The sequence below is a fragment of the Oncorhynchus gorbuscha genome, unplaced genomic scaffold (genome assembly GCF_021184085.1).
Source record: "Oncorhynchus gorbuscha isolate QuinsamMale2020 ecotype Even-year unplaced genomic scaffold, OgorEven_v1.0 Un_scaffold_1473, whole genome shotgun sequence".
Taxonomy (NCBI): Eukaryota; Metazoa; Chordata; class Actinopteri; order Salmoniformes; family Salmonidae; genus Oncorhynchus; species Oncorhynchus gorbuscha.
The window spans coordinates 1-19865 of NW_025746243.1; the positions used below are offsets into that span (position 1 = coordinate 1).

The following is a 19865-nucleotide window of genomic DNA, read 5'->3' on the forward strand; positions in this document are numbered from 1 at the left end:
TTCAGCTAACTCAGTCATGTCAAAAGTTGAACCTGGAATCAAATCAAATGGTATTTTATCACAGGCTCCGAATACAGCTGATGTAGACTTTACATTGAAATGCTTTCTTATGAACCTTCTCCAAAGATGCAGAATTTAAAAGTTAGAATAATAAAAAGAAATGTGTGTGTGTGTGTGTAACGTTTGAATGTGTGAGGGATTTGTGTGGGAGTGACAGTGTAGTTTGAGTATATGGTGTGCATACAGTACTTCCATTCATTTTTTCAACTGGTACCAGGGGACCAGGACTTAGATGAGTCTTGTGAGGCTTGTGGACATCCTAAAGCAAAACAACCAACTTCTACGTGTTCGTGAGAGTCTCACTTTTCCACAGATGGGTCAGATTAGTGTGTAACCCAAACGGTTCGGAGGCTACAGACAGAAGTTGTCAGATCAGCTGTACCAACTTCAGAAAAGTCCCAGGATGCTTGTAGGGGTCCTAGAGCAAGTCGGAGAACACCATCTTGTTCATGAGAGACTCATCTTTCCATAGCAGGATTTGTAGGCCACAGACAATTTTATGAGAAGATTGATTTTCAGGATGTCTCATGGTCTGACAAACACCGCGCAGCTCTGTCACCTTCACCGCAGATGGTATGTCTCATGGTCTGACAAACACCGTGGCAGCTCTGTCACCTTTCACCGCAGATGGGATGTCTCATGGTCTGACAAACACCGTGGCAGCTCTGTCACCTTTCACCGCAGATGGGCTGTCTCATGGTCTGACAAACACCGTGGCAGCTCTGTCACCTTTCACCGCAGATGGGATGCGGTGGGTTGAGATGCATCCAATGCAAAAACAGATACACTGCTCGTCGATCATCTCAGTCCAAAATCATGGACGTTAATATGGAGTTTGTCCCCTTGCGGCTATAACAGCCTCCCCTCTTCTGGGAAGACGTTCCACTAGATCCTGTAACATTGCTGAGGTGACACTGTTGTTGGGCGATTAGACCTGGGTCGCAATCGGCATTCCAATTCATCCCAAAGGTGTTCGATGGGGTTGCGGTCAGGGCTCTTCGCAGGCCAGTCAAGTTCATCCACAAAGATCTTGACAAACCATTTCTGTATGGACCTTGCTTTGTACACGGGGCATTGCCATGCTGAAACAGGAAATGGCCTTCCCCTCAAACTGTTGCCATGAAGTTGGAAGCACAGAATTGTCTCAAATGTCATTGTATGCTGTAGTGTTAAGATTTCCTTCACTGGAACGAAGGGGCCTGAACCATGAAAAACAGCCCCGAACCATTATTCCTCGTCCACCAAACTTCACAGTTGGTACTATTGCATTGGGTCAGGTAGCGTTCTCCTGGTATCTGCCAAACCCAGATTTGTCCGTCGGACTGCCAGAGAAGAGAACGCATTTCCACTGCTCCAGAGTCCAATGCCGGTGAGCTTTACACCACTCTAGCCGACGTTTGACATTGCGCATGATGATGTTAGGCTTGTGTGGTTGCTTGGCCATGGAAACCCATTTCATGAAGCTTCCAACGAACAGTTCTTGTGCTGATGTTTTTCCTCAGGCAGTTTGGAACTCGGTAGTGATTGTTGTAACCGAGGACAGACCATTTTTACTGCTACGCGCTTCAGCACTCGACGGTCCCGTTCTGTGAGCTTGTGTGGCCTACCACTTCACGGCTGAGCCGTTGTTGCTCCTAGACGTTTCCACTTCACAATAACAGCACTTACAGCTGATCGGGCCTAGCAGGGCAGAAATGTAATGAACTAATAACTTTCTTTGAAAAGGTGGCATACTATGACGGTGCCACATTGAAAGCCACTGAGCTCTGTCCGTAATGGGTGTGGCTGAAAAAGCCAAATCCACACAATGCTGATGTATGTGGTGTATCTCTAGCTTAAACTAACAGATTTTTATTGGGATTTTTGTATTACTCCTATTGGATTTCCGTAGGGTGCAGACATTGACCTTAAGGGGTTAAAACCTCTACAGGATCTGTGGGTCCCCCGCGGGATGGTTGAGCTAATCTAGGCTAATGTGATTAGCATGAGGTTGTAAGTAACAAGCATATTTCCCAGGATACAGACATATCTGATATTGACAGAAAGCTTAAATTCTTGCTAATCTAAATGCACTGTCCAATTTACAGTAGCTATTACAGTGAAATAATACAATGCTATTGTTTGAGGAGACTGCACAGTTATGAACTTAAAAATGTATATAAACCAATTTGGCACATTTGTGCTTGATACAACATTTTGAACTGAAATGCAGTGGTTCATTGGACGCATCTAAAACTTTGCACATACACTGTTGCCATCTAGTGGGCAAAATCTAAATGCACCTGGGCTGGAATAATACATTATGGCCTTTCTCTTGCATTTCAAAGGTGACGGTACAAAAAAATATTTAAAAACACCTTTTTTTCTTTGTATTATCTTTTACCAGATCTAATATGTTATATTCTCCGACAGTAATTTGACATTTACACAAACTACAAAGTGTGTCCTTTCAAACTGTATCAATAATATGCATATCCTTGCTTCAGGTCCTGAACTACAGGCAGTTAGATTTGTTTATGTTATTTTAGGTGAAAATTGAAAAAAAAGGGTCAGATCCTTTAAGCTAACTCACTGGTAACATTTTACATTAAGCTAACACATTGGTAACATTTTACATTAAGCTAACACATTGGTAACATTTTACATTAGGCTAACATATTGGTAACATTTTACATTAAGCTAACATATTGGTAACATTTTACATTAAGCTAACATATTGGTAACATTTTACATTAGGGTAACATTTTACATTAGGCTAACATATTGGTAACATTTTACATTAGGCTAACATATTGGTAACATTTTACATTAGGCTGACATATTGGTAACATTTTACATTAAGCTAACATATTGGTAACATTTTACATTAGGCTAACATATTGGTAACATTTTACATTAGGCTAACATATTGGTAACATTTTACATTAGGCTGACATATTGGTAACATTTTACATTAGGCTAACATATTGGTAACATTTTACATTAAGCTAACATATTGGTAACATTTTACATTAAGCTAACATATTGGTAACATTTTACATTAGGCTGACATATTGGTAACATTTTACATTAGGCTAACATATTGGTAACATTTTACATTAAGCTAACACACTGGTCACATTTTACATTAGGCTAACATATTGGTAACATTTTACATTAGGCTGACATATTGGTAACATTTTACATTAGGCTAACATATTGGTAACATTTTACATTAAGCTAACACACTGGTCACATTTTACATTAAGGTATACTCAATGTAAAGTATTTGAGTATAAGCTATACTTTATACTAGGTTTGCAAATGATTTATAAGGAGTTTATAGCCCGTTAATAATTGGTTTATAGATGGTTTATAAATATGTAATACACTAATAACTGGTCGAGAATGTGTGGTTTTGTGTCATTTTGGTGCTGGAGACAAATAGCAGTCCAACTGAAATCCTTCTTCTTCTCTCGTCTCTGTGTCCCACAGGTGATATTTGGCATCATTTTCCCACCTTCGATTCTCCTCATGGATTTTCGACTCGGGGAGGAAGTGACATGTCAAGCCCCAGCGGAGAACGAAGAAGAAGCGAAGGACAAAGACGATGACAATAAATCCAGCAAGGTGAACGCTGACAGTAAAGCAATCTGATTGGTTGATTGATTGATTGATTGATTGATTGATTGGTCGGTCGGTCATCAGTGGATTGCTTGATTGGTTTATCTGTTTTTAAATAATACTTAATACTACTTTACATTTAATCCTGTATGTAAATTCATGGCGGTTGTTTCTGTCGACCGTGGTTTCAGGAAGTGAATGTAAATTCATGACGGTTGTTTCTGTCGACCATGCTTTCAGGAATGTAAATTCAATGTTTCTGTCGAAAGTGAATGTAAATTCATGGCGGTTGTTTCTGTCGACCGTGCTTTCAGGAAGTGAATGTAAATTAATGGCGGTTGTTTCTGTCGACCGTGCTTTCAGGAAGTGAATGCATGACGGTTGTTTCTGATGGGGTGCTGATGGGGTGTCCAGAAAGGGGATGAAGAAGAAAGCACCGTAAAAAGAGAAGAGTTCCAATCGGAAAGAAGATCTATGAATTCTACAACACTCCTTTCACCAAATTCTGGTTCAACACAGCAAGTAGACTTTTAATACAAACTAAAAACACCACACACTTTGGAAATTTACTTTTGTGAATCCTTGGTTTTGTTGTTTTGAAATGACTATCAGCATAGAGGTGACAAAGAGACCTTATCCACAGATAATATACTACTATTTAATATAATGATAATATGATATCAGCTAATGTTGATCTGAAGATGTGTGATTATTGATCGACAGCACTTTGTCTTGTGTCCTAAAATACCACTGGTGCCCCGACCTCTGGTCTTGTGTCCTAAAACACCACTGCTGCCCCGACCTCTGGTCTTGTGTCCTAAAACACCACTGCTGCCCGACCTCTGGTCTTGTGTCCTAAAACACCACTGCTGCCCCGACCTCTGGTCTTGTGTCCTAAAACACCACTGCTGCCCCGACCTCTGGTCTTGTGTCCTAAAACACCACTGCTGCCCCGACCTCTGGTCTTGTGTCCTAAAACACCACTGGTGCCCCGACCTCTGGTCTTGTGTCCTAAAACACCACTGGTGCCCCGACCTCTGGTCTTGTGTCCTAAAACACCACTGGTGCCCCGACCTCTGGTCTTGTGTCCTAAAACACCACTGCTGCCCCGACCTCTGGTCTTGTGTCCTAAAACACCACTGTTGCCCCGACCTCTGGTCTTGTGTCCTAAAACACCACTGGTGCCCCGACCTCTGGTCTTGTGTCCTAAAACACCACTGGTGCCCCGACCTCTGGTCTTGTGTCCTAAAACACCACTGCTTCCCCGACCTCTGGTCTTGTGTCCTAAAACACCACTGCTGCCCCGAACTCTGGTCTTGTGTCCTAAAACACCACTGGTGCCCCGACCTCTGGTCTTGTGTCCTAAAACACCACTGGTGCCCCGAACTCTGGTCTTGTGTCCTACATGGTGCTCCTAAAAGCTCTGGTCTTTTCCTAAACCACCAGATCTCCTACCTCTGGCCTACCTGTGTTTGTGTCCAACTACATCATCCTGGTCAAGATGGAACGCTGGTCTTGTGTCCTGCAGGAGTGGATCTGGTCTTCTCTCCTAAATCATCACTCTGGGAATGGAGAAAGTCAGACTGGTCTTGTGTCCTAAAACACCACTGGTGCCCCGACGCCTGGTCTTGTAACGTCCTCAAACACCAATGTCTCAGACAGGTAACTGGTCTTGTGACATGTTCTCCATCATCACAGTCAGACAGGTAACGTGCCTCCTCAGACAGGTACCTGGCCTACCTGTGTTTGTACAACTACATCATCACAGTCAGAGAGGTAACGCTCAGACAGGTAACCCTGACAGGTAACGTGGACAGATAACGCTCTCACATCATCACAGTCAGGGAATGGAGAAGGTAACGTCAGACAGGTAACGTCTCAGACAGGTAACGTCTCAGACAGGTAACGTCTCACATCATCACAGTCAGACAGGTAACGTCTCAGACAGGTAACGCCTCAGACAGGTAACGTCTCAGACAGGTAACGTCTCACATCATCACAGTCAGACAGGTAACGTCTCAGACAGGTAACGCTCACATCATCACAGTCAGACAGGTAACGCCTCAGACAGGTAACGCCTCACATCATCACAGTCAGACAGGTAACGCCTCAGACAGGTAACGCCTCAGACAGGTAACGCTCAGACAGGTCACGCCTCACACCATCACAGTCAGACAGGTAACGCCTCAGACAGGTAACGTCTCAGACAGGTAACGCCTCAGACAGGTAACGCTCACATCATCACAGTCAGACAGGTAACGCCTCAGACAGGTAACGCCTCACATCATCACAGTCAGACAGGTAACGTCTCAGACAGGTAACGCTCAGACAGGTAACGCTCAGACAGGTAACGCCTCAGACAGGTAACGTCTCAGACAGGTAACGCCTCAGACAGGTAACGCCTCAGACAGGTAACGTCTCAGACCATCATTAGAAAGGGAATGTCTAGAACAATTGAAGAAAAGGTTCAGTATGTGGGGTCCTCAAGTTTAAAAAAGACCGGTGTGAGGGCCTCCAGGGAAAATATGGGTCGATGCAGGGGTCTTACGCCCAGGCCCGATTTCTCAGTTCTGATCCTAGTCCGTCCCTGCTGTTGCTGCCCCAATACAGATCCTGATGTCAGAGCCGGGGAAGTTGAAGCAGAAGATCAACGTTTGGGCCGAAGAGTACTGGAACATCACAGACGCGGCGGCCATCTTTACCTTCCTCCTGGGCCTGATGCTGAGGCTGCAGAGCGAGCCCCTGTTGGGCATCGGACGGGTCATCTACTGCGTGGACATCATCTTCTGGTACATCAGGGTGCTCGACATCTTCGGGGTCAACAAATACCTGGGACCCTACGTCATGATGATCGGGAAAATGGTGAGGCTTTGGTTTGGTTTTGACTGTCTTGGCTGGCTATTGTAATATGAAATGTGTGTGTATATATAGGTAATTGTCAAAATAAAGGAAACACCAACATAAAGTGTGTTTATAGGGGCGCTGGGTCACCACCAGTCAGAACAGCTTCAATGCACCTCGTCATAGATTCTACAAGTGTCTGGAACTCTCTATTGAGGGATGAGACACCATTCTATTGGAGGGATGAGGCACCATTCTATTGGAGAGATGAGACACCATTTTATTGGAGGGATGAGACACCATTCTATTGGAGGGATGAGACACCATTCTATTGGAGGGATGAGACACCATTCTATTGGAGGGATGAGACACCATTCTATTGGAGGGATAAGACACCATTCTATTGGAGGGATGAGACACCATTCTATTGGAGGGATGAGACACCATTCTATTGGAGGATGAGACACCATTCTATTGGAGGGATGAGGCACCATTCTATTGGAGGGATGAGACACCGTTCTATTGGAGGGATGAGACACCGTTCTATTGGAGGGATGAGAAACCATTCTATTGGAGGGATGAGACACCATTCTATTGGAGGGATGAGACACCATTCTATTGGAGGGATGAGGCACCATTCTATTGGAGGGATGAGACACCATTCTATTGGAGGGATGAGACACCATTCTATTGGAGGGATGAGACACCATTCTATTGGAGGGAGGGATGAGACACCATTCTATTGGAGGGATGAGACACCATTCTATTGGAGGGATGAGACACCATTCTATTGGAGGGATGAGGCACATTCTATTGGAGGGATGAGACACCATTCTATTGGAGGGATGAGGCACCATTCTATTGGAGGGATGAGGCATCATTCTATTGGAGGGATGAGACACCATTCTATTGGAGGGATGAGACACCATTCTATTGGAGGGAGACACCGTCCTATTGAGGGATGAGACACCATTCTATTGGAGGGATGAGACACCATTCTATTGGAGGGATGATGAGGGATGAGACACCATTCTATTGGAGGGATGAGACACCATTCTATTGGAGGGATGAGACACCATTCTATTGGAGGGATGAGACACCATTCTATTGGAGGGATGAGACCATTCTATTGGAGGGATGAGACACCATTCTATTGGAGGGATGAGACACCATTCTATTGGAGGGATGAGACACCATTCTATTGGAGGGATGAGACACCATTCTATTGGAGGGATGAGGCACCATTCTATTGGAGGGATGAGACACCATTCTATTGAGGGATGAGACACCATTCTATTGGGATGAGGGATGAGACACCATTCTATTGGAGGGATGAGACACATTCTATTGGAGGGATGAGACACCATTCTATTGAGGGATGAGACACCATTCTATTGGAGGGATGAGACACCATTGGAGGGATGAGACACCATTCTATTGGAGGGATGAGACACCATTCTATTGGAGGGATGAGACACCATTCTATTGGAGGGATGAGACACCATTCTATTGGAGGGATGAGACACCATTCTATTGGAGGGATGAGACACCATTCTATTGGAGGGATGAGACACCATTCTATTGGAGGGATGAGACACCATTCTATTGGAGGGATGAGACACCATTCTATTGGAGGGATGAGACACCATTCTATTGGAGGGATGAGACACCATTCTATTGGAGGGATGAGACACCATTCTATTGGAGGGATGAGACACCATTCTATTGGAGGGATGAGACACCATTCTATTGGAGGGATGAGACACCATTCTATTGGAGGGATGAGACACCATTCTATTGGAGGGATGAGACACCATTCTATTGGAGGGATGAGACACCATTCTATTGGAGGGATGAGACACCATTCTATTGGAGGGATGAGACACCATTCTATTGGAGGGATGAGACACCATTCTTCAACGATAAATTCCATCGTTTGGTGTTTTGTTGATGGTGGTGGAAAACGCTGGTCTCAGTCACCACTCCAGAATCATAAGTGTTCAATTGGGTTGAGATCTGGTGACTGAGACGGCCATGGCCTATGGTTTTACATCCTCATATAACCATTCAGTGACCACTCTGCCCTGTGGACGGGGGGCGTCCATGGCCTATGGTTTTACATCCTCATATAACCATTCAGTGACCACTCCTGCCCTGTGGACGGGGGGCGTAGCCATGGCCTATGGTTTTACATCCTCATATAACCATTCAGTGACCACTCCTGCCCTGTGGACGGGGGCATAGCCATGGCCTATGGTTTTACATCGTTTACATCCTCATATAACCATTCAGTGACCACTCCTGCCCTGTGGACGGGGGGCGTAGCCATGGCCTATGGTTTTACATCCTCATATAACCATTCAGTGACCACTCCTGCCCTGTGGACGGGGGGCGTAGCCATGGCCTATGGTTTTACATCGTTTACATCCTCATATAACCATTCAGTGACCACTCCTGCCCTGTGGACGGGGGGCGTAGCCATGGCCTATGGTTTTACATCCTCATATAACCATTCAGTGACCACTCCTGCCCTGTGGACGGGGGGCGTAGCCATGGCCTATGGTTTTACATCCTCATATAACCATTCAGTGACCACTCCTGCCCTGTGGACGGGGGCGAGCCATGGCCTATGGTTTTACATCCTCATATAACCATTCAGTGACCACTCCTGCCCTGTGGACGGGGGCGTAGCCATGGCCTATGGTTTTACATCCTCATATAACCATTCAGTGACCACTCCTGCCCTGTGGACGGGGGCGTAGCCATGGCCTATGGTTTTACATCCTCATATAACCATTCAGTGACCACTCCTGCCCTGTGGACGGGGGGCGTAGCCATGGCCTATGGTTTTACATCCTCATATAACCATTCAGTGACCACTCCTGCCCTGTGGACGGGGGCATAGCCATGGCCTATGGTTTTACATCGTTTTCATCCTCATATAACCATTCAGTGACCACTCCTGCCCTGTGGACGGGGGGGCGTAGCCATGGCCTATGGTTTTACATCGTTTACATGCTCATATAACCATTCAGTGACCACTCCTGCCCTGTGGACGGGGGGGCGTAGCCATGGCCTATGGTTTTACATCGTTTACATGCTCATATAACCATTCAGTGACCACTCCTGCCCTGTGGACGGGGGGGCGTAGCCATGGCCTATGGTTTTACATCGTTTACATGCTCATATAACCATTCAGTGACCACTCCTGCCCTGTGGACGGGGGCATAGCCATGGCCTATGGTTTTACATCGTTTACATCCTCATATAACCATGTAGCCTATTTGAAAGGTTACGCTACACAGACCATGTTTATCAGTTTAAACCTGGAGCCTGGCACACGGTTCACAACGACAGGACCGTTGGCATCACGCTTCCATGATTAGTGAGGATGATTAGAGTAGACTCTCCAAACCAGTTTGTTATTATTATTCATAACCCTAAATAATATACAAGGTCAGAGTATTTTTAAATCTGCCAACTGGTGCTGAAAAGGAGACCAATATGTGTGTATTAACATGGTTTAATTTCATTGAAAAGGAGACCATGGTTTAATTTAATAATATAATAATAATATATGCCATTTAGGTCAAAGCGACTTACAGTCATGTGTGCATACATTCTATTGGCGTGCGCCATGCTCTACCAACTGAGCTACAGAAGGACCATCATTGAAAAGGAGACCAATATGTGTGTATTAACATGGTTTAATTTCATTGAAAAGGAGACCAATATGTGTGTATTAACATGGTTTACATTGAAAAGTTTAATGGTTTAATTTCATTGAAAAGGAGACCAATATGTGTGTATTAACATGGTTTAATTTCATTGAAAAGGAGACCAATATGTGTGTATTAACATGGTTTAATTTCATTGAAAAGGAGACCAATATGTGTGTATTTACATGGTTTAATTTCATTGAAAAGGAGACCAATATGTGTGTATTTACATGGTTTAATTTCATTGAAAAGGAGACCAATATGTGTGTATTTACCTGGTTTAATTTCATTGAAAAGGAGACCAATATGTGTGTATTTACCTGGTTTAATTTCATTGAAAAGGAGACCAATATGTGTGTCATGTTTTGTCTTATATTGTCTTGTCATTTTGCTTTTCCTTCTGTTCGTTTTCCCCCTGCTGGTCTTTTTAGGTTCGTTCCTTTTTTTCTCTCTCCCTCTCTCTCTCTCTTCTCTCTATCGTTCCGTTCCTGCTCCCAGCTGTTCCTATTCCCCTAATCAATCATTTAGTCTTCCCACACCTGTTCCCTATCTTTTCCCCTGATTAGAGTCCCTATTTCTCCCCTTGTTTTCCGTTTCTGTCCTGTCGGATCCTTGTATACTGTTCACCGTGCTGTGTCTTTGTATCGCCCTGTCGTGTCGTGTTTCCCTCAGATGCTGCGTGGTGAGCAGGTGTCTGAGTCTGCTACGGTCAAGTGCCTTCCCGAGGCAACCTGCAGTTCATTATCGAGTCTCCAGTCAGTTCTCGTGATTACGAGTGAAATTGTTTCTTATGCTTTATTTACCGCTCCGATTTGTCTAGGAGTATTGCTATTTCCTTTAACTGGATTAAAGACTCTGTTTTCGCCAAGTCGCTTTTGGGTCCTCATTCACCTGCATAACAGAAGGATCCGACCAAAGAATGGACCCAGCGACTACAGACGCTCGTAACACTGCCGTCGAGATCCAAGGAGCCATGCTCGGCAGACACGAGCAGGAATTGTCTGCTGCTCGTCATGCCATGGAGAACCTGGCCGCTCAGGTTTCCGACCTCTCTGGACAGTTCCAGAGTCTTCGCCTCGTGCCACCTGTTACTTCCTGGTCTGCCGAGCCTCCGGAACCTAGGGTTAATAACCCACCTTGCTACTCCGGGCAGCCCAAGGAGTGCTGCTCGTTTTCTGGAGGGACTCCACGCAGTGGTTAAAGATGAGATTCTCTCCCGGGAGGTTCCTTCCAGTGTGGACTCTTTGATTGCTCTCGCCATCCGCATAGAACGACGGGTAGATCTTCGTCACCAAGCTCGTGGAAGAGAGCTCGCGTCAACGGTGTTTCCCTGCTCCGCATCGCAACCATCTCCCTCCTCTGGCTCAGAGACTGAGCCCATGCAGCTGGGAGGTATTCGCATCTCGACTAAGGAGAGGGAACGGAGGATCACCAACCGCCTGTGCCTCTATTGCGGATTTGATGGACATTTTGTCAATTCATGTCCAGTAAAAGCCAGAGCTCATCAGTAAGCGGAGGGCTACTGGTGAGCGCTACTACTCAGGTCTCTCCATCTAGATCCTGTACTACTATGTCGGTCCATCTACGCTGGACCGGTTCGGGTGCTACATGCAGTGCCTTGATAGACTCTGGGGCTGAGGGTTGTTTCATGGACGAAGCATGGGCTCGGAAACATGACATTCCTTTCAGACAGTTAGACAAGCCTACGCCCATGTTCGCCTTAGATGGTAGTCATCTTCCCAGTATCAGATTTGAGACACTACCTTTAACCCTCACAGTATCTGGTAACCACAGTGAGACTATTTCTTTTTTGATTTTTCGTTCACCTTTTACACCTGTTGTTTTGGGTCATCCCTAGCTAGTATGTCATAATCCTTCTATTAATTGGTCTAGTAATTCTATCCTATCCTGGAACGTTTCTTGTCATGTGAAGTGTTTAATGTCGGCCATCCCTCCCATTTCTTCTGTCCCCACTTCTCAGGAGGAACCTGGCGATTTGACAGGAGTGCCGGAGGAATATCATGATCTGCGCACGGTCTTCAGTCGGTCCCGAGCCAACTCCCTTCCTCCTCACCGGTCGTATGATTGTAGTATTGATCTCCTTCCGGGGACCACTCCTCCTCGGGGTAGACTATACTCTCTGTCGGCTCCCGAACGTAAGGCTCTCGAGGATTATTTGTCTGTGTCTCTTGACGCCGGTACCATAGTGCCTTCTTCCTCTCCGGCCGGGGCGGGGTTTTTTTGTTAAGAAAAAGGACGGTACTCTACGCCCCTGCGTGGATTATCGAGGGCTGAATGACATAACGGTTAAGAATCGTTATCCGCTTCCCCTTATGTCATCAGCCTTCGAGATTCTGCAGGGAGCCAGGTGCTTTACTAAGTTGGACCTTCGTAACGCTTACCATCTCGTGCGCATCAGAGAGGGGGACGAGTGGAAAACGGCGTTTAACACTCCGTTAGGGCATTTTGAGTACCGGGTTCTGCCGTTTGGTCTCGCCAATGTGCCAGCTGTTTTTCAGGCATTAGTTAATGATGTTCTGAGAGACATGCTGAACATCTTTGTTTTTGTCTACCTTGACGATATCCTGATTTTTTCACCGTCACTCGAGATTCATGTTCAGCACGTTCGACGTGTTCTCCAGCGCCTTTTAGAGAATTGTCTCTACGTGAAGGCTGAGAAGTGCTCTTTTCATGTCTCCTCCGTTACTTTTCTCGGTTCCGTTATTTCCGCTGAAGGCATTCAGATGGATTCCGCTAAGGTCCAAGCTGTCAGTGAGTGGCCCGTTCCAAGGTCACGTGTCGAGTTGCAGCGCTTTCTAGGTTTCGCTAATTTCTATCGGCGTTTCATTCGTAATTTCGGTCAAGTTGCTGCCCCTCTCACAGCTCTTACCTCTGTCAAAACGTGTTTTAAGTGGTCCGGTTCTGCCCAGGGAGCTTTTGATCTTCTAAAAGAACGTTTTACGTCCGCTCCTATCCTCGTTACTCCTGACGTCACTAGACAATTAATTGTCGAGGTTGACGCTTCAGAGGTAGGCGTGGGAGCCATTCTATCCCAGCGCTTCCAGTCTGACGATAAGGTTCATCCTTGCGCTTATTTTTCTCATCGCCTGTCGCCATCTGAACGCAACTATGATGTGGGTAACCGCGAACTGCTCACCATCCGCTTAGCCCTAGGCGAATGGCGACAGTGGTTGGAGGGGGCGACCGTTCCTTTTGTCGTTTGGACAGACCATAAGAACCTTGAGTACATCCGTTCTGCCAAATGACTTAATGCTCGTCAAGCTCGTTGGGCGTTATTTTTCGCTCGTTTCGAGTTTGTGATTTCTTACCGTCCGGGTAGCAAGAACACCAAGCCTGATGCCTTATCCCGTCTTTTTAGTTCTTCTGTGGCTTCTACTGATCCCGAGGGGATTCTTCCTTATGGGCGTGTTGTCGGGTTGACAGTCTGGGGAATTGAAAGACAGGTTAAGCAAGCACTCACGCACACTGCGTCGCCGCGCGCTTGTCCTAGTAACCTTCTTTTCGTTCCTGTTTCCACTCGTCTGGCTGTTCTTCAGTGGGCTCACTCTGCCAAGTTAGCTGGTCATCCCGGTGTTCGAGGCACTCTTGCTTCTATTCGCCAGCGCTTTTGGTGGCCGACTCAGGAGCGTGACACGCGCCGTTTCGTGGCTGCTTGTTCGGACTGCGCGCAGACTAAGTCAGGTAACTCTCCTCCTGCCGGTCGTCTCAGACCGCTCCCCATTCCTTCTCGACCATGGTCTCACATCGCCCTAGACTTCATTACCGGTCTGCCTTTGTCTGCGGGGAAGACTGTGATTCTTACGGTTGTCGATAGGTTCTCTAAGGCGGCACATTTCATTCCTCTCGCTAAACTTCCTTCCGCTAAGGAGACGGCACAAATCATCATCGAGAATGTGTTCAGAATTCATGGCCTCCCGTTAGACGCCGTTTCAGACAGAGGTCCGCAATTCACGTCACAGTTTTGGAGGGAGTTCTGTCGTTTGATTGGTGCGTCCGTCAGTCTCTCTTCCGGGTTTCATCCCCAGTCTAACGGTCAAGCAGAGAGGGCCAATCAGACGATTGGTCGCATACTACGCAGCCTTTCTTTCAGAAACCCTGCGTCTTGGGCAGAACAGCTCCCCTGGGCAGAATACGCTCACAACTCGCTTCCTTCGTCTGCTACCGGGTTATCTCCGTTTCAGAGTAGTCTGGGTTACCAGCCTCCTCTGTTCTCATCCCAGCTTGCCGAGTCCAGCGTTCCCTCCGCTCAAGCGTTTGTCCAACGTTGTGAGCGCACCTGGAGGAGGGTGAGGTCTGCACTTTGCCGTTACAGGGCACAGACTGTGAGAGCCGCCAATAAACGTAGGATTAAGAGTCCAAGGTATTGTTGCGGCCAGAGAGTGTGGCTTTCCACTCGCAACCTTCCTCTTACGACAGCTTCTCGTAAGTTGACTCCGCGGTTCATTGGTCCGTTCCGTGTCTCCCAGGTCGTCAATCCTGTCGCTGTGCGACTGCTTCTTCCGCGACATCTTCGTCGCGTCCATCCTGTCTTCCATGTCTCCTGTGTCAAGCCCTTTCTTCGCACCCCCGTTCGTCTTCCCTCCCCCTCCCGTCCTTGTCGAGAGCGCACCTATTTACAAGGTACGTAGGATCATGGACATGCGTTCTCGGGGACGGGGTCACCAATACTTAGTGGATTGGGAGGGTTACGGTCCTGAGGAGAGGAGTTGGGTTCCGTCTCGGGACGTGCTGGACCGTTCACTGATTGATGATTTCCTCCGTTGCCGCCAGGATTCCTCCTCGAGTGCGCCAGGAGGCGCTCGGTGAGTGGGGGGGTACTGTCATGTTTTGTCTTATATTGTCTTGTCATTTTGCTTTTCATTCTGTTCGTTTTCCCCCTGCTGGTCTTTTTAGGTTTGTTCCTTTTTTTCTCTCTCCCTCTCTCTCTCTCTTCTCTCTATCGTTCCGTTCCTGCTCCCAGCTGTTCCTATTCCCCTAATCAATCATTTAGTCTTCCCACACCTGTTCCCTATCTTTTCCCCTGATTAGAGTCCCTATTTCTCCCCTTGCTTTCCGTTTCTGTCCTGTCGGATCCTTGTATACTGTTCACCGTGCTGTGTCTTTGTATCGCCCTGTCGTGTCGTGTTTCCCTCAGATGCTGCGTGGTGAGCAGGTGTCTGAGTCTGCTACGGTCAAGTGCCTTCCCGAGGCAACCTGCAGTTCATTATCGAGTCTCCAGTCAGTTCTCGTGATTACGAGTGGAATTGTTTCTTATGCTTTATTTACCGCTCCGATTTGTCTAGGAGTAGTGCTATTTCCTTTAACTGGATTAAAGACTCTGTTTTCGCCAAGTCGCTTTTGGGTCCTCATTCACCTGCATAACAATGTGTGTATTAACATGGTTTAATTTCATTGAAAAGGAGACCAATATGTGTGTATTAACATGGTTTAATTTCATTGAAAATGAGACCAATATGTGTGTATTAACATGGTTTAATTTCATTGAAAAGGAGACCAATATGTGTGTATTAACATGGTTTAATTTCATTGAAAAGGAGACCAATATGTGTGTATTAACATGGTTTAATTTCATTGAAAAGGAGACCAATATGTGTGTATTAACATGGTTTAATTTCATTGAAAAGGAGACCAATATGTGTGTATTAACATGGTTTAATTTTATTGATCGATATTCTGAACCCGATGTACAGCGCCTTCGGAAACTATTCTGACCCCTTGACTTTTTCCACACGTTGTTACATTACAGCCTTATTCTAAAATGTATTAAATCGTTGTTTCCCCCTCATCAATCTACACACAATGCCCCATTATGACATCACAATGCCCCATTATGACATCACAATGCCCCATTATGACATCACAATGCCCCATTACGACATCACAATGTCCCATTATGACATCACAATGCCCCATTATGACATCACAATGCCCCATTATGACAAAGCAAAAAACGTTTTTTTTAGACATGTATGAAAATGTATTAAAATAAAAAACTGAAATATCACATTTACATAAGTATTCAGACCCTTTACTCAGTACTTTGTTGAAGCACCTTTGGCAGCGATTACAGCATTGAGTCTTCTTGGGTATGATGCTACAAGCTTGGCACAACTGTATTTGTCAAAGTGACCATCGGGTTCTGGATCACCTCCCTGACCAAGGCCCTTCTCCACCGATTGCTCAGTTTGGCCAATCGGACAGCTCTAGGAATAATCTTGATGGTTCCAAACTTCTTCCATTTAACAATGCTGGAGGCCACTGTGTTCCTGGGGACTTTCAATGCTGCAGACATTTTTTTTGGCACCCTTCCCCAGATCTGTGCCTTGACACAATCCTGTCTCAGAGCTCTACGGACAATTCCTTCCACCTCATGGCTTGGTTTTTACTGTCAACTATGGGACCCTGTATAGACAGGTGTTTACCTTTCCAAATCATGTCCAGTCAATTGAAGGTGGACTCCAATCAAGTTGTAGAAAACATCTTAATGATGATCAATGGAAACAGGAAGCACCGGAGGTCAATTTAGTTTATCATCGGGGTCTAACTACTTATGTAATTATGACATTATGGGGTACTGTGTGTAGATTGTGGAGGATTTAAAACATTTTTTTTTAGAATAAGTCAAGGGGTCTGAATACTTTCCAAAGGCACTGTGTATTCCAGTGAGTCTGTAGAGAACATTCTAATTAAAGACACATTGTATTTAAAAGGGTTGGCTTTAGATAAAAGTACTGAAACCCCCATTGAATGAAAACTCTACGAGGAAGTATGTTGGGCCAGCAAGTGGGAGGGGTTTCAGCGGTTTAATTCCATTTATTCAGTGCGTGCAAGGGAACCATGCCTGCAAATCCTGTTAAGCACCTGCATACGGTAAATCTGAATACCAACTACTGAGAAGTGCTTAGATCAACAGGAGTCAAAAAGGAATAGATTTTATCAGTCTGAATCGGCCCCAGATGTGTTCTATTTCTTTAACATTTATTTAACCAGGCAAGTCAGTTAAGAACAAATTCTTATTTTCAATGACGGCCTAGGAACTGCCTGTTCAGGGGCAGAACAACAGATTTGTACCTTGTCAGCTAGGGGGTTTGAACTTGCAACCTTGCGGTTACTAGTCCAACGCTCTAACCACTAGGCTACGCTGCCGCCCCACTAGGCTATGCTGTTTTATGTCCTCCAGATGACAGACATGTTGTGTTCTATGTCCATGTTGTGTTCTATGTCCTCTAGATGATTGACATGTTGTGTTCTATGTCCATGTTGTGTTCTATGTCCTCTAGATGACTGACATGTTGTGTTCTATGTCCTCCAGATGACTGACATGTTGGGTTCTATGTCCATGTTGTGTTCTATGTCCTCTAGATGACTGACATGTTGGGTTCTATGTCCTCCAGATGACTGACATGTTGGGTTCTATGTCCATGTTGTGTTCTATGTCCTCTAGATGACTGACATGTTGTGTTCTATGTCCTCTAGATGACTGACATGTTGTGTTCTATGTCCTCCAGATGACTGACATGTGTTCTATGTCCTCCAGATGACTGACATGTTGTGTTCTATGTCCATGTTGTGTTCTATGTCCTCCAGATGACTGACATGTTGTGTTCTATGTCCATGTTGTGTTCTATGTCCTCTAGATGACTGACATGTTGTGTTCTATGTCCATGTTGTGTTCTATGTCCTCTAGATGATTGACATGTTGTGTTCTATGTCCTCTAGATTACTGACATGTTGTGTTCTATGTCCTCTAGATGACTGACATGTTGTGTTCTATGTCCTCTATATGACTGACATGTTGTGTTCTATGTCCATGACTGACATGTTGTTCTATGTCCTCCAGATGACTGACATGTTGTGTTCTATGTCCTCTATATGACTGACATGTTGTGTTCTATGTCCTCTATATGACTGACATGTTGTGTTCTATGTCCTCCAGATGACTGACATGTTGTGTTCTATGTCCTCCAGATGACTGACATGTTGTGTTCTATGTCCTCTAGATGATTGACATGTTGTGTTCTATGTCCTCTAGATTACTGACATGTTGTGTTCTATGTCCTCTAGATGACTGACATGTTGTGTTCTATGTCCTCTATATGACTGACATGTTGTGTTCTATGTCCTCTATATGACTGACATGTTGTGTTCTATGTCCTCCAGATGACTGACATGTTGTGTTCTATGTCCTCTATATGACTGACATGTTGTGTTCTATGTCCTCTATATGACTGACATGTTGTGTTCTATGTCCTCCAGATGACTGACATGTTGTGTTCTATGTCCTCTATGTGACATGTTGTGTTCTATGTCCTCTATATGACTGACATGTTGTGTTCTATGTCCTCCAGATGATTGACATGTTGTGTTCTATGTCCTCCAGATGATTGACATGTTGTGTTCTATGTCCTCCAGATGATTGACATGTTGTACTTCGTGGTGATCATGCTGGTGGTGTTGATGAGTTTCGGCGTGGCTCGGCAGGCCATCCTGCACCCTGATGAGATCCCAACATGGCGTCTGGCCAGGAACATCTTCTACATGCCTTACTGGATGATCTATGGGGAAGTGTTCGCTGACTCCATAGACCGTAAGAGTAGCATTAATAGTAAGATTCTGTTTCCTGGTTCATGGGCGGATGATCAATTCAATCCTAATCCCATGATGGTTGTGATGGTGGTGTGTTGTCGTAGTCTCAATCCCAGTGGAACAAACCTTGTGTTCTGGTCCTAATCTCTGTAGTCTCAATCCCAGTGGAACAAACCTTGTGTTCTGGTCCTAATCTCTGTAGTCTCAATCCCAGTGGAACAAACCTTGTGTTCTGGTCCTAATCTCTGTAGTCTCAATCCCAGTGGAACAAACCTTGTGTTCTGGTCCTAATCTCTGTAGGCTCAATCCCAGTGGAACAAACCAGGTGTTCTGGTCCTAATCTCTGAGTCTCAATCCCAGTGGAACAAACCTGGTGTTCTGGTCCTAATCTCTGTAGTCTCAATCCCAGTGGAACAAACCAGGTGTTCTGGTCCTAATCTCTGTAGTCTCAATCCCAGTGGAACAAACCAGGTGTTCTGGTCCTAATCTCTGTAGTCTCAATCCCAGTGGAACAAACCTTGTGTTCTGGTCCTAATCTCTGTAGTCTCAATCCCAGTGGAACAAACCAGGTGTTCTGGTCCTAATCTCTGTAGTCTCAATCCCAGTGGAACAAACCTTGTGTTCTGGTCCTAATCTCTGTAGTCTCAATCCCAGTGGAACAAACCTTGTGTTCTGGTCCTAATCTCTGTAGTCTCAATCCCAGTGGAACAAACCAGGTGTTCTGGTCCTAATCTCTGTAGTCTCAATCCCAGTGGAACAAACCAGGTGTTCTGGTCCTAATCTCTGTAGTCTCAATCCCAGTGGAACAAACCAGGTGTTCTGGTCCTAATCTCTGTAGTCTCAATCCCAGTGGAACAAACCAGGTGTTCTGGTCCTAATCTCTGAGTCTCAATCCCAGTGGAACAAACCTGGTGTTCTGGTCCTAATCTCTGTAGTCTCAATCCCAGTGGAACAAACCAGGTGTTCTGGTCCTAATCTCTGTAGTCTCAGTCCCAGTGGAACAAACCAGGTGTTCTGGTCCTAATCTCTGTAGTC

At 45.5% G+C, this 19865-nt stretch overlaps 1 protein-coding gene across 1 annotated transcript in view; it reads left to right on the forward strand.

Annotated features, from left to right (window-relative positions):
- Window positions 1-3534: 3534 nt before the first annotated feature.
- The window catches only part of LOC124022891 (transient receptor potential cation channel subfamily M member 1-like), a gene marked incomplete at its 5' end in the record, with an annotated part of 40104 nt that continues 23773 nt past the window's right edge, over window positions 3535-19865 (forward strand). Inside the window, 3 exons of the mRNA XM_046337585.1 lie at window positions 3535-3669; window positions 6274-6525; window positions 18657-18831. Coding sequence (XP_046193541.1) covers window positions 3535-3669; window positions 6274-6525; window positions 18657-18831 — 562 coding nt within the window. The remainder of the gene's footprint in view (window positions 3670-6273; window positions 6526-18656; window positions 18832-19865) is intronic.